At 28.5% G+C, this 16,173-nt stretch overlaps 1 protein-coding gene across 1 annotated transcript; it reads left to right on the top strand.

The window, feature by feature from the left end:
* The first annotated feature begins 416 nt into the window (after positions 1-416).
* Positions 417-1,379, top strand: LOC114382637 (wound-induced protein 1-like). Its single transcript, XM_028342192.1, has one exon. It carries the CDS (start codon positions 715-717, stop codon positions 1,036-1,038), a length of 324 nt encoding a protein of 107 aa, XP_028197993.1. The 5' UTR covers positions 417-714; the 3' UTR covers positions 1,039-1,379.
* The last annotated feature ends 14,794 nt before the right edge of the window (positions 1,380-16,173 follow it).

The following is a 16,173-nucleotide window of genomic DNA, read 5'->3' as shown; positions in this document are numbered from 1 at the left end:
AAATATACTTTTATTAAAGAATATTTATTAATGATACAACTAAAAATAGGTCAATGATATCATAATAGTAATAGTGATGAATAATATATAATTTAATTGAAATCAATTAAGTTTCTTGTTTTGGAGTCTGAGTCCCACAGTTTTTGTGTGTTTTTGGTGAAAGCCCTTCACACACATCACTGAACTAAATGCTCAAATTAAGTCAATAAAGTAGGCTTGACCGTCGCTTCAGTTTCATCCCTAATGACGTTGCAGCATTTAAATAAAACCCGCGTACTATTTCCATCTTAATCCACTCGTATTCCAACTTCCAATGAAAAACCAACACGTCATCAAATAAAAAAATGTTCCAACTAGTACCGTCCGCACTCGATCACAAGCTTCCCCATGCGGACTTCCTATATAAACCCCTCTTCCTTCCCATTTCAAGACTCAACTCAAACAACAAAAATAAGACATTGTTTGGTTTGGTTACTTGCTCGAATTTCCTCGAATCGCTTAATTTGTATTTGATTAGTTAAACCGCAACGCGGAATCTCTTTTCTCGAACTGGCTAACTCTCAGGCAAGTGGTTCGGACGCTGATTCCAGCAACAAGCGGCTGGTGCTCGCACTGTATGACGCCCTAAACTCCGGCGACTCCGACGCCGTCGTCAAGATCGTCGCCGCCGACCTCGAGTGGTGGTTCCATGGTCCGCCCTCACACCAGTTTTTGATGCGCATGCTCACCGGCGACTCCGCTGCCGACAACTCCTTCCGCTTCCTTCCGCAGTCTATCGCCGCCTTCGGCTCCACCGTCATCGTCGAGGGCTGCGACACCGCCCGCAACATTGCCTGGGTCCACGCCTGCACCGTCACGGATGGGATAATTACTCAGATCAGAGAGTACTTCAACACCGCCCTCACCGTCACCCGCATCCACGATTCCGGCGAGATTGTTCCGGCTAGCTCCGGCGCCGGCCGTTTGCCCTGTGTCTGGGAAAGCAGCGTCTCCGGTCGGGTCGGGAAATCCGTACCCGGTTTGGTTCTTGCAATATAAAATAATTATTAACAAGTAATTAGGGAAGAACGCGGTCACGTGTGAATAATAATTAAATAAGGAGGTTGTGCACGTGGCGGTGACTGGGTCGAACGGTTTCAGGGAACATTGATATATTTTCGTAGTATTGGTGTGTTCTAGAGGTTAGAGAGATGTGAGACCCTACTGGTGGGGTTTCTTATTTCTTTAATTTTCTCAGGTTTGGTTTGTTTTTGTTTTGTTTGCTTGTGTGTTTTGGGAACCACTATGGGCCTATCCAGGTGGCTGTATCTTTCTTTTGTAATGCGGTTTGTTGATGATGATGATGCAATAAGAATATCTATGGATTATGGTTTTAAGAACTGTGTGTGATGATGCTAAATTCGTTTATTATTTTATTTAGTATATTTGTCTTCTCATTGTTCAAGTTTGTTAATTGGGTAAGGTATAAATCTAATTTGACACCCAAATTAAGTTATCTCTTCTTTTCTCTAAAATGTGGTTTTGTATTTTAGAGAATGAAAATAAAATTAAAATCATTGATTAGAAAATAATTTGTGGATAATTATAATTGTGATAAAATCAAATAGGCTTCAATATGTTTTTAATTTCTTAAATATGAGTCATATTTTTTTTTGAAATTTATAAAATATTTTTTTAATCCTTTTATAAAGTTAGTCAAATCAGAAATAAAAGATTAATAATTTGTCATTTTTATGGTCAGAAATTGATTTTTATTTTATATTTTAAAATATGATTTTTTTTGTGATTTTAAACTGTAATAGGCAAATCAATAAAAAAAATTAACAATTTTTGAAGTAGTTTATGAGATTTTAAATTTTTTACTAACTCTCAATTATGATAGTTTTTAACTTTCAAAATCATACCTTAAAATATAAATTTTGAACATTTAAAAGTTATTATAAATTATAGATTTTTTATTTTATGTTTGACTCGTATTGTGTAATAATAGGAGTAAAAATAATATTTTATGAATTTTAAGAACTAAAAAATAACTTTAAATTGGAAGGATAAAAATAAAATAACTCAAAATTAAAGGATTAAAAATATATTTAAATCAAACAAATATATACAAACAAAAATTTAAACTTAAGGATAATTTCAATTTTTAATTAATAGTTAGTACTATATTTTATCCTCTAAAATGTGATTTCCTCATTTTACATGAATCAAATCTAAAAGAAATAAGGATTTTTTTTACTTGCATTAAATCCATAAATGCACATCATATAAGTAACTTTTTGGAACAAATCCCTCATATCATAGGTATCATTTTTCTGTTTGAATTATGTAAGATAATCACATGTGATAAAAAAAAATCTGAATATTTTACCTTAAATTCATATAATTAGATAATTCCAACATTTGTGGTGGTCAAATATAAGTATTTTTTTGGTAATGCAAATATAAGTAATTTGAAACGATGCCCTAAGATTATTTTATTTTTAATAACATGTATAAAGTTTGAGAGGGACACATATGTCTTTCTCTTTTTCTCTTTCAGGTGAAATTAAAGTAAAGATTTTGTTGAAGTGACATGTTAACTTTACTAAAATATAATTAAAGGGGGTGATTGTTTCATGTATTATTTTTTTAATCGTGGGATTTTTTTCTTCTAAAATATAACGTGAAAATGTTATTTTTGAGTATTTACATAAGTATATTATATTTCAGCAATAATTATTTTATTATCTTAAAACATGATAATAAATTTTCCAAACTTCATATTTTTAAGAATAAAAAAAAATCTGTGAAACAAACGCTCCCGGAGGTTAAGAAATTTCTGTCCATTATTCAATCAAAAAAAAAATAAATGAATTAAATTTTTTAAATTTAAACTAAATAAAAAAATCAAAATTGAAAAGTCCTCTCTATTTTTTTTCTATCTATGTAGTTGCCTCCCTGAAAATACGTTTATTTAATCATGAACAAGGCACTATATTTTGTTGTCATTTGTAACGTGTAAAAAAACTTCTCATCAATATTTATAATACGTAAGTTTTACTATTTTTATAGCTAATTCTTCAGTTTAAGGGAAAATAATCAATCCAAACAATTATAACTAAATAATAAGAATTAATGTATAAAAAAATAATAAGAATTATGTAATTCTTTCAATTACATTAATCTTGTGTTATCACGAACAGAAAAGGTTAGACTCATTTTTAAATTTTTGGAAGTGGTGGGGCTAAGATCCTTCAGGAAAATTCCAAAAGGGGTGCAATTGAAAGAGAAATTAGTAAAATTCGTCTTCAATAATTTAAGAAAGGGAAAGATAAATTTGGTTCTACTATTCGATGTGACGTTGCACTTTACATATGCTCGTGGCTTAGTGCATACTTCATTGAAAAGACTCAATTTTAGGGCATGCTACATAAACAATACAATACCCTTTTACAGTACATCAAAACTTCTAATTAGTTGTTACGTGTGTGTATTGTCTATTTATCAAATTGCCAACAACTCTAAATTATGTTTTAATTGGTCTAAGAGATTATATCAATGATGTAACAGAAATGAGATAGAGATACGCATGGTGTATTTTCCATATAACCAATTGAATTTGGCAACTTTGAATCAAATTTCAAAAATCATCTTAGGAATCTCAACTAATAAGATATGTAGGTTGTATTTTTTTTAAGCATGAAATTAATGTGAAATATTTATGAATTTTATTGTCCATTAATCTTTATCAGAAAATCTAATTCATTATTTTTAACGAGATCAAATATTTTTTTTATCTATAAGATTTGAATTTAATGTCTTAATAAAAATATCAAATTTAATATCAGTCATGTTAATAATTTATTGATATGTAGGATGTATAATAATGACAATTACACTTTTTATGAAATAACTTTTTGGGCTATATATATATATATATATATACCAGCTAATAGGAAGCTGGATGAAGGTCCACCATGTCTTAGGCTAATACAACAAAAAGCTCTTCAGTTGCCTTGCAATAATCACATACATCGCATGGTAACTCATGGTCTTGCTTTTGTTAGATGATTGGTCACTTTCCCACGGTCGCGGCAGAATTAGCCACCACCATTTATTTTTTCTTCTAGGACCCATTTGTCACACCAGGATTCGTGGACTCAACATATTCACTGTACTATGTGCATTCATTTTGTTACATGTTTTACAAACATGTTAGGAACAAAAGAGAAAAGAATCTCTATGTTAAATGCTAACACATATCCAGCCAGATAGGGGCATCCGTTGATATCTTTTTTGTTTCCTCTCATACCTTCCTTGTCACGTTTTTATATATTGAAGCTTTTACATCTTAGGAAGGAACTATAAATTAAAAAAAAAAAAAAAAACGCATGTGCATGTCCCTTTTAAACTTAATAATTTAGGTGGAGCATGATCTGGTACTCAATTAAGTATAGCTTAATTTATAGTTTTATTGTGAGCGTGCTAACTAAAATAAACTATATGGGTAGGATTTTATTCCTTCAGGATAATTGTGATTAGTGTGCATGAACAAAACCTGCGGTTCTTTGTTTTATACATTTGTTTGACACTTTGACTAGATAAGATTAAAAACAAGTTACAGTATAAAATAATAAATGTATTTATGAATGGAAAACAATAATAATTGTTTCAAAAAAGAAACAAAGGGTCAGATTTTACTATACAACACAACAATTTAACATCTATCTCCTTGCATCAAACACCAAACCACAAATCCGGCACTGTTTATCCATTGATTAATTTTGAACTCAAACAAGAAGACAAACAATTCACCGTCTCTTATGTATGGTTGATGATTTCGCAACGCAACTTTAAGAGTTGTATTGGATTAAAATTTTAAAAAATCATTTTAGTATAAAAATATTTTATGAATTTTAAAGATTATGTAAATATATTATGATTTATCATGTTTTTTTTTATAAGATTTTTATGATAATGTGTATTTTAATGAATTTATATCATAAGAAATTTAAGAAATTGAGAGGACTTTATAGATCTATAAGATTTAAAAGAATTCTGTAAAATTTTAAAAACACATTCAAAATTATAATAATTAGTGAAAAAATAAGAAATAATAAGATTTGAATATAAAAAATAAATTAAATATAGTATTTTTAATATTCTAATAGTTAAATTGATTCTAACTTTATGTTTTCATATATTATTTTTCTTGTAATATCATTTTCTCATTTTCACTTTTGAATTTGAATAATAGATTTAAAATTATACATTATTTTTTAATTTTTTTAATTATTATAATTATTTCATGATAAATCCAATGATATGTTTAAACGAGATAGATCGAAGTGGTGAAGGTAAAAAATTTGTAAGAAGATTACTGAATTATATAGATGATGATAAAATTAAGGATGACAATCATATGAATATTGCGTCAGGTAAGTGATGGACACAGTTAATATAAGGAAAACATGACTAACCCTAACACATAAGGCAAATATTATTTTAGAAACAAATGAAAAAGTGTAGAGAGAATGAGTATATTTGATATTTTTATTGCAAAAGGATAGGAGAGCACATATATGATTGTTAACTCGTTGACAAGTATACTAATTTGTCACAAGTAGTAAAATTAAAATGAAAGTCCAAGTGTCGAATCAACAAGGACTTTGGTTGTACTTAAGTGATGCAAATTCAATTTGTAAGAAATTAGAAGAAGTACAAGAGATAAAGGATTGTAAGTGTGAAATTTGGAGTAAAACAAAGAAAGAGATAACAATAAAAATAAATAATGATTAAAATGCATAAAGATGAAATTAGAATATGAGGATGTTGGGACCTAGCATGCCAAGACTACATGTAATGCAATGTTAATAATTTTCTCTATCTAATGCAATTCATGTTTCCACTCACATCTACTACGATACTCTATCTTTGGTTTCCCACATGAAGAACCTAGTTTATTTATCCCTTTCCTCCAAATTTCTTTGCATAAATAAAAATAACAAAAGCATTGAGATAAGAGATGCAAAAATTGGGCAAAACAAATATCAATCTATTTCTAGCAATGAATTTATTTAGATACCCTTTTCTAATTCTTTAGAAAATAACTATTTTTCAATGCATTACCCTCTAAACATTATATGGATGATCATACCATAATAACAGGAAAGCACATAGAAGAATAATAGAAGCAGAATTTCATTAAATAGATAATAGATAGAGTTATATTATAAGAGTTTGGCCTGTCAGGTTCCCAACAATGAGGGTTTAGTCTCTCATAATCATGAGAGACTTTACACTTCAGGGGCTAATATGGATAGAAGAAGGGACTGGATGCCTATGAAAAAGAAAGGGGGAATGGCTAAGAAGGAGGGTTCCCCTAAGGGAGAGGCTTAGAGTTTGGATTTCTTCACTAGAAAGCTCCGAGACTTGATCTATTTTTTCTTTCTACTTCTTACTCCTTTTATAGGCTTAAGGTAGTTTTTTCACGTTGGCTTCGCGCTTAGCACGGGTTTTCACGCTAAGCGTACCTTTGGGCTTCCTCGTGAGCATTCTTCACGCTAAGCCTGAATTGCACACTGAGCGAGAGTTTGCACTAAGCCTGGACTTGCCGGCTAAGCGAGAGTGTGCGCCAAGCCTGAATTGTGCGTTGAGCGAGCAGTCCAATTCTTCCAACTTTTCTTAAAGACTTTTTCTTCTTGATTTTGCATCAATTTTCCTCTAAAGCACTTGAAACATTTTTCTTTTGACTTCTGCTAATAAAAAAATTACAAAGATGTTAATTTTTTCGTTATTTCATTAAAAACAATAGTAAAGTGAAAAAATTGTACTCATTATTAGCCAAAATTGACTATCAAATTAACTTAGATTTTGCAGTTATCAATGTCACAAACATCTTCAAGAATATTAAATAGAGAAAAAGTACATGTGATGAGAGAAAATAAAGTATGATAACCAATAGAAAAAGAAAGAAAAAAGTTTAGTAAAATCTCAACGATTTAGGTGAGATTGTTTGATAGATGTTTTATACTAAAAATATGTTGAAATCCATCAAAATCCTTTTTAAAAATAATTTATCAAAATTTGTATTTTTTTTAATATCAAAAGACTTTTTACAAGTTATAAAAAATTCTAATTGAATATTACTAAATTTTGTTGTCTTCATTTAAAAATCTTAATTGAATACCACAAAACTTATATATATCATTTAAAAATCCTGATTGAATATAAAAAAATATTTTATAATTCTTTAAAATTCTAATCCAATACACCTTCATGTGGCTTATTTATTGGAATTTGAGTTCAGACAGACACAAATTAACAAATGGATTACAATACAAAGATAACAAGATAAACAATTCAACACGCATACTATTCGAACGAAAAAAATAATAGACGATCCAAATTTAACAACTAATAATGTTGATCATAGCTATACGCCTTTATTTGCACAGGGAATGAGAGATCCATTAGAACCAATTTGTGTTTTCCTCTAGTTTAAGGCATAAGTTCTCATAGAATTATAAACTTATTGTAATTTCACACAGGTCAGCCCAAAAATAAAGTTACTAAAACTCATATTGTAAGCATATAAAAAAATATTATCTTTTTTCATTTAAAAATATATATTATTTATTTTTATAAAACAAAAATATCACATATATTGCAAAAAAAAAAAAACCCAACACATACATCTTTCATTTAAAGGATAAGAATATTAACAAGTTGTTGGTTTGATTGATAGTTCTCTTAGGTAAGGTATTAGGTTTAAGCCTTGTAGATGAGAAATACATGATTGGAGGAGAAAATCCAACCAAAGATCAATCGAATTCTTGAATGCACATTAATCTCGACAAAACTGATAAATACTTCAACCCAATAACATAATTAAAAAAATTATAAGTGTACTTCCTCAACAACCCTAACAACAATGACACCTTAACAACCATAGTATTAGAGCACAACAAAGCCTCCTTTAAGGGGGCTTCTCCCTCAATGGAGAGCTTCTACCTTCATAGGAGGACTTTTCTCCCATTTGAGGAGATTTTCTTTCCCACTAGAAAAATGAAAGAAGATATCTCTCTTTAAATTAAGTAAAAAAAAAAATCTCTCAAAAGTCAGTTTAGATCTTACTTTATCGTTAGACTAACCTTGATTTCACAAATTATATATAACTTTTTTTATATCGTTCTCCGTTGCAAATTTATCTTAAATTTACTTTGATAATTAATTTAGTTTTAATTAAGATTTTGGTTTTGTCTATGTACATCAATATGAAATACGACTCTAACCATTAAACTAATTGCTCAAATAGTTTACACTAGTACTAATGAGTTCGAGGTTGGGCAATTAACCTTGATCGAATTTTAGGTTGTTCTAACTAATGGTCGAATTGAAAGAGATGAAAGAACATTTTCCATGGATTAAGATTTGGGATGTTTGGGCGATGTTGGTGTTGCTTTTGACACACATGAGAAGTTAGACCGTTTTTTATTTTACACATTATATATTTAATAAAAGTTATTTATTATTATAAATATTCACATATCATCATTTAAATAAATATTTAATAAAAAATTATGAAGAACTTGATATAAATAGTTTTACTTGGTGCGTTTGGTAACATGTGAGTTCAACTCATTGTGATTTTTTGGAAATGACTTTTATATTGATTTAAATTTTTTTACCACCAATTCAAATACACTATACAACCGACCATGTGCATTAACTAATATAGAATTATTTTGATTTAATATGTGATCTTAAGTATTTATTGAAAAACAAATGAAATTTTGAATTCAAGAATTGAATATACAATTATGTTAAAATTTAAATACTGGAGGAGGAATAATAATCTTATATACAAAACTGAAATGAATTTTTTTTTTATGTGTGGGGTACCAAAAACACATTATTATTTGTATACCCTAATTTCGTGTGTATTGACAATTTGATTCAGTGGAGAGGAGAGAGAAGTTATCACGTTGAGTGGGGATATCGATAAGTTAATTAAGTGCACAAATACGTCACCTACTTCGTTTTCAATATGCCATTCTACTTTTCCTCCCATTTTTTCAAGCCCGATCGATTTGTTTTCTGTAATTGTTTTCAACTAAGGAAGAGAATAAATCCAATAACAGGACATACTGTCGGGGTATAGTGATCGTTTGATGATGATAACATTGGCATCTTTGGAGAATATCGCATAAACACAATTTTGATTTTCTCGTTATAGGAGTTTCCCTGAACTTGGATTATTACAAGTATTCACATAACACTGATAACAGAATCCAAATTCTTTTATTAAAAATAAAATACACAGGATCCAAATTTCATTTCTTTTTTATTATGTGCTCCATTTTTCCATTTAGGTGGTGTTTTGGCCCAGGCTTCCCAATTGCACAGTTAAGGAATATTTCATCATTGGATTCCACTAACAAACCTGAATAGTCTTATCAATATGAATTATTTATTATGCCACAATATGTGATAATATGTAAAATCACTGATTAGTGATCTGATGCTAATTGTGAAGTGCTGAGAAATTTTAAGCTAGGAAAGCGATCGTTTGAAAGATAAGTGGTTTTACAATTTTTTTATAAATAACTTATAAGTTAATTGGAAATTTATAATTTATAAGTTAAGAGCTAAAAGATTAGAAATTAACTGATTTAATTAAAAGTATTTAATAAGATTAACGTATAAGTTAACTAATAAATGTCAAATAATATAAAAGAACATTTAATTTTATGTGAAGTTTAGTTAATAAAAAGAAGAATTTTTGTTTTTATGAATTGAATTGATAAAATAAAAATATATATAAAGAAACAAATTATGTCATAATTTTAGGGAAAAGAAAAACAAAATAATTCAAGAAATAATTATAAAGTTAATATAATTGAAAGATTTTATAACCTTAAGAAATAATGTAATAATGACAATTGATAAATTGACTTTGTGTTTATTGTGTATATGTAGAATATAAAATTAGATAGATGATTTTTTTATACAATGAATAAAAAAATAAGAGAATTTTAAATTGACTAAAATGATAAAATAAAATTTCAAATAAAATAATAAAAATAAAATTGAAAAAAAAATCATTAACTTATAAGTTAACTTATTTTTTATAAATTACTTCAAGTAATACTTGAAGTAGCTTATAAAAAATAAATTATCAAAAAAGTAATTTCATATATCAAATAAACTTATTTTAATTAAAAATACTTATAAACTAATAAAAAAAACTTATAAACTCCTGAAAAAGGCCTTTATCAACGTAGGCTTTTTAACGTATACTATTATCATAATCTCATAAGTAGAATAAAGTTCAATTAGGAAAAGGTTAAGTGTGTAACACAAAAATTAAACCCTATTATAAAAAAAATATTATTTTAGATATTTGCGCAAAAGTTTGTACCATAATTTAGAATGGGGACCACTTCACCGAATATTCTGTTGTAAAAAAAGAAGTGCCCTAAACTTTAATAAGTCAATAGCCACTCAGTTTTTCTTTGCTTATTTATTCAGTTCATTGCTGTTATTATTGTTGTACACCCATTAAGTACTTAAATCAAAGAGTCAAAACATGAAAAAGAAGGTCTTCTGTATTAATGTAATATTTTTATTTTTATTATTTTAACTTGTGCAGTTGGTTCGTAGAATAAAAAATTATCGTTATTGCTATAACTATTAATACAAGTAGATCAAGCTACAGCAAGTTTTTATCTTAGAATTGAATTAGTTATTAGTTAAGGGTGTGATTGGTCACGCATTAATAAGGAAGTTTTCCACATCTTGATATGGAAGTGGTTTCCAAATACATAGTTAGTGGTTGGAGGAATCTATATAGTCACCGAAATTGTCCATGACTTTAATTTATTTTAGGTGTTGTTATCATCTATCAAACACCAGTTCCCGTCACTTATGTTTGTTTGTTTTTTTCAATCAGAAAAAAAGGCAATTTATATAAGAGGTACCAGAAGTACCAATCAGCAATACATAAACGAAGTTACACAATATAATATATTTGTATATGATGAAATACAAATATTGGATAACCAGCAGAGGAAGAAGCTTAGTAGCTACACCGACAAATTAAGATAATAAGGAGAAAATAACAGAATCCACCACTAACATGCCACTTCCCCCTCTATTATCAGTACACACCCCCCACTTATGAATCATTTTGGTTAAAATCCATTAGCCTTAGCTGCTAAAAAAAGCTAAGATTTATCTTAGTGTGGAACATTTAGATACAACCTAATCTAAGCATTCAAGTTAATTTTGAAGACAGTAAGCAACTTAAATTTGATGGCTCTATACCAATGACGCCATTAGTTAACCACACGACTCAAAATTGAAGTTATTTGATATTTACGTTTAATAACATAACACAAACTCATCCCAATTGCCAAATATATGTATTTTTATATATATATATATATAATTGAGGGAAGTTATACTATTTTCGCGTCTTAGTCAGTTCCATTCTTGTGTCAAGTCATTTCCTTTGTTTTTTCTCCGGTTTCCACATCACTGTCTACATTTTTCCATGACCTTTACTTTTTTCTTTTTCTTTTTCTTTTTCTCTAGCTTATGAGATAAGATAAGTAAGAGGCAGTCTATTCATATCACATTATCATATACCACCACTGATATATGAATTTTTAAGCCTGTGTTGCGTCCTTATCATAAATTTACATATAACCCTACGTTTGTGTTATCTATATTAGAAACTGAAATATGGTGTTAACGAGTAATAATACATTACATCGCTGCAAAGGATAAGTACTACTTAATTTCAACTTTCAAGCTTAAAAAAATGAGTTGTCTAAATCAAAACTGTGGGGAAGAAATATTAATTAAGACTGATTCAAAATGAATTCCAATTGGGCTTAGTTTTCACATGCTTAAATATTTCCATTTCTATATCTTAGACTTCCAATTTCAATGTTGAATTGTGGAAGTAAATTAGCATATATAGGAACTATTTTAAGGGATGAAGGCAAACATACTACTCCTCAAGACATTAATTGGCGTAATGTCATAGTCATATTCTCGGATCTAAATTATACAATAGATGTCATAGTCATATTCTTATATCAAAGTGGAATATTATTTTTAACTCTGAGAGTTGAAAGTTGAGAACAAGCAAGATTCTGAAATGGCATCGGATCGGTATCTTATTCCTTGGCTACCCTTTTTGGTTAAACAAAAGAAGAAGAAAATAGCACAAGAAATAAAGATAGAGGTGGAATAAAATTCACAAACGTGCTAGGTTTTAAGAATATTCGTACATCAGTTGGAATATGATATATTCTTTATAATAGTCAGTGGTTGCTCAAAGTTTTTGGAATAATGGCCTAAAATGAATAATTTGGCCAATTTTACGGCGGGCCTAAGATGCTTTAGTAATTAATATAGCTCATTTTTTTTTAAATTGAAATTAGATAAGATACATTTTTTTAAAAAAAAATTAGGCTATTTAAATAATATCATCTGTAAAAGTACTTATCTTTTGATGTATTCATGTATCTTTCTTACTTGATGAATGATGATAAATGTTAAATTAGTATTTTCTCTTTCTTAATTCAAGAAATATTAAAATAAGCAGATATTTTAAAATTTTGAGCATTACTATTAAAATATTATTAAATAAAAATTATTACTATTAAAATATTATTTTTATTAGTTAAACGCTTTTTTATATTTTAAAATTTTAAATTTTAAACGTATGTAATTTTATGTTTTATCATAAAAATCTTCTCTAAAGTTAAATCAATCTTTTCTAAGTATTTATATTTATATTTGTGATACCTTATATTTAAAAGTACGTATTGGTAATGTACAAAATACTTTCTACTTTTTCTTTTAAAAAAATACTTTCTGCTTTTCATATTATGTTGGCAAGGTAAGAAATTATATGCATTAGTTCAGTATCTAGCCATGTACAAACTCTATTATGGGCTAATTTCTATGAAAAACATTTATTTTACACTCTAAATGTTGTATATATTTTGGAATTTAAGAGAGAAATAAAAGAAAGGGAATGATTGTGAATCTGATAGATGATATAATAAAAAATAAAGAGAAATAGAAAATGATATAAAATAGATGTAAATTTTAGGGTGCGATTTTTTTTTGAATATTTGTGTAATAATAATAATGGAAAAATATATCACCAAAAATAATGTAAAATATTATAAAAAGTGTGACAATTTCTTAACTATAGTCTATAGGTTACTTAAACTAAGGTTGTTGGAATAAGTAGATCCGTTTAATTTAATAAGCTAAAATGTGTTGGTTGAATTTGAAAATTTTGAACTCAATTTAATTTTGATTTAACTTGATCCACGTAGGCCGGCTTGTAATGAAATAGATTAGTACGTTAGTCCGTTTTTTTTCTCAAACAATTTGTATGTCTCATTTAATAAATTGAGCTAGGTTTTAGATTAAATTTGAAATAGTCAAATTTGTCCATCCAACTTGACTTGAAATTCTCTTCACCTCAATTATCATTATATTTTTTTTATAATCATGTTATTAATATGAAATATTTGTCAATGATTAATTTATGTTAAGAGATCTGACTATCTTTACTGAAATTCTTCTTTTACATCCATATTTTTTCTATTCACGAGATTTAACCTAAAATCTTAGGTGAAATAAATAAATTTAATGTAACTTGAATCAATTATTCGTTAGTTGTTATTTGTTGTATATCCAACTTGAAGTTGTTATAATAGTATAAAGCAATAAAAGCATATATATATATATATATATATATATATATATATATATATATATATATATATATATATATATATCTGCCATGTCAGCATGTATAATGACATCTAAATGAAAATGGTTGGTCGATCAGATTTTTGGACCTTGGCTTTCTTATCTCTCAACAACTTGAGGCTATTCTATCCACTTTCTACGGCATCAAACACATGCTGGGTGCATTACTTGCAACTTTCAATATGGTAGCTTACTACATTATTTGCTGTCAATTTTGAAGTGACCGTCTCCAGAATTTTTGCTAAGATCTCATCAGATTTTAGACATTGAGTTTTCATTAATATCTCCGCACAATGCAAGAAACTTGACGTTAAGAATTTCTGAGAACCATTCGTGGAACTGCATTAGCATCCTTCACTTTTCACGAAAATGAAATCTATTACTCAAACTGGAGTGGGCATTGAAAGATGGAATTTTAAAAATGTCCATTTGTATTTTAAATTTTGGGCAGTTTCGTTTCTGATCCACAAATTTGTGCGGTTTCAGTGGAAAGACCCAATATTCTCAACATTTGGGCCTTATTTGAACAACTATTGGTAAGAATAGAAGTTTCCAAAATGGGTTTGTAATTGGTGTTATGAGGCAATTGATTCCTGCACCTCCGAACATACTTCCTGCACATTTATTTATCTTTTGGAAAGCCTAATCCGAATGTAATTTTACATTATGGATTAACCTTTCCGAAATGTAATCCAGAATATAATTTTTTTACGTTATGAAATGGTTAATCCTGAATGTAAATTACATTTCTGGATTAGGGTCCAGGAAGCAATTGCCCATCCATGACCATGAGAAGTAAATAGTTCTTTTTATAATTAGCCCAACAAATGACCATTAAGGGGGAATAGGAAAAAGTTAGGTTGATGATGTTGCTAATGACTTGTTCAACTGTAATTTCCCCTCGAAAAAAAAAACAAAATAAAAGGCGTGATGAGCCATTGACAACTAAAAAAGTAATGATAATCATTATTAATTAAATAAAATATTAAACAAATAAATATCACAAAATTCTCCTTTACGTGATAAGGATTTTTCTTTTACTGAGTGTGGTTTGAAAATGAAATCATCAAACTGGTGTAGTGCTCGATATTGAAAAATTGTGGTACACGAGGGGTTGAATGAAATCAGCTTATGATTGTAAAGTTTATTTTTTTCTTACAAAGATGACGGTGAAGTTATTAAGTTAATATAGGAATATGCATGCATATTTATTATTGGGATGAGCTCCTTTGGTATCAGAATAAAAGGAAAATACCAAAACTAAAACCAAATTAATGATAACTTTAATAAATAATAATATTATCATGTAAAAAATAGAACCCATTACTGTTCTCAATATCCTCAAACTTCACCTTCCTTAATTGAACTCGAAAGTTTTCTGAGCATCGATTTTCTGATAGTGGCTTGAATTTTAGAGCCCTACACGTCAAATTAATATCCAACACAATAAGAAACGCAAATATATGCAAAAATTGGGAAAAGGCAAAGAAAGAAACTTTTCTGCCGAATCAATGAGAACCATCTCTGCCGCTAAAGATTTGTTTGACTAATTGACATCAATCATCTTCCACAAATGGATAAATGTTAGAATCTTTGGTAAGCTATCAAAGTATCTTGTAAATAGTATAAAATAAAAAGTTTGAGTATCCTATTCATATGATTTTGTGTGTATTTGACTATTGGTGTAAATTACACAATTAGGCAAAGGATAATTGGGGTTTGGTATAAGACGATTAAAAACAATAAAAATACAACAAATAAAAGGTGAGCAAAAACACAAACAGTTGGTGGACAAAAGGAACCAAATACAAATTAAATAAAGTTTTGGGAATTTGACTACACTAAGTTAATAATTTAAGTTATTTAACTCAACTCCTAATTCCTTTACAAGTCAAATTAAACCATTTGAATTCAAAAACAAAAGTTTATCAAGGCCAACAAATGTTATTCCATCCCTAGACATAACACCCATTAGATACCACTTTCAAATCTTAATCAAAAAACATTTTCTAAAGGGAGTTTAACTATGAAACATTTTCATATGGTTGATTAGTAATGATACTAACAAGCATCCCTCCATCCCTAGATAAGACATTCATTAGATGTTTTGTTCAAAACCCAATTTTCAAGCATTTTCCAGTAACAATAAAAATAAAGAATTGAAGCTAAGATAATCAAACCATAAAACAAGCAATCAAAATGGAAGAAAAGCAATAACATAGGAAATGACACTGAATAAATATAAAGATTAATTACATGGGAGTAACTTAATATACCAATCCCCCAATAATTGATGAACTAGTATCTCATTGTCATGAGAAGCCTCAAAATTACAAGATGGAAAGGAGAAAATGAAGGGGAATGGATGAAAATGGAAGATGAAAG

The sequence above is a fragment of the Glycine soja genome, chromosome 13 (genome assembly GCF_004193775.1).
Source record: "Glycine soja cultivar W05 chromosome 13, ASM419377v2, whole genome shotgun sequence".
NCBI lineage: Eukaryota > Viridiplantae > Streptophyta > Magnoliopsida > Fabales > Fabaceae > Glycine > Glycine soja.
This window is presented reverse-complemented; position numbering and strand designations above follow the sequence as displayed.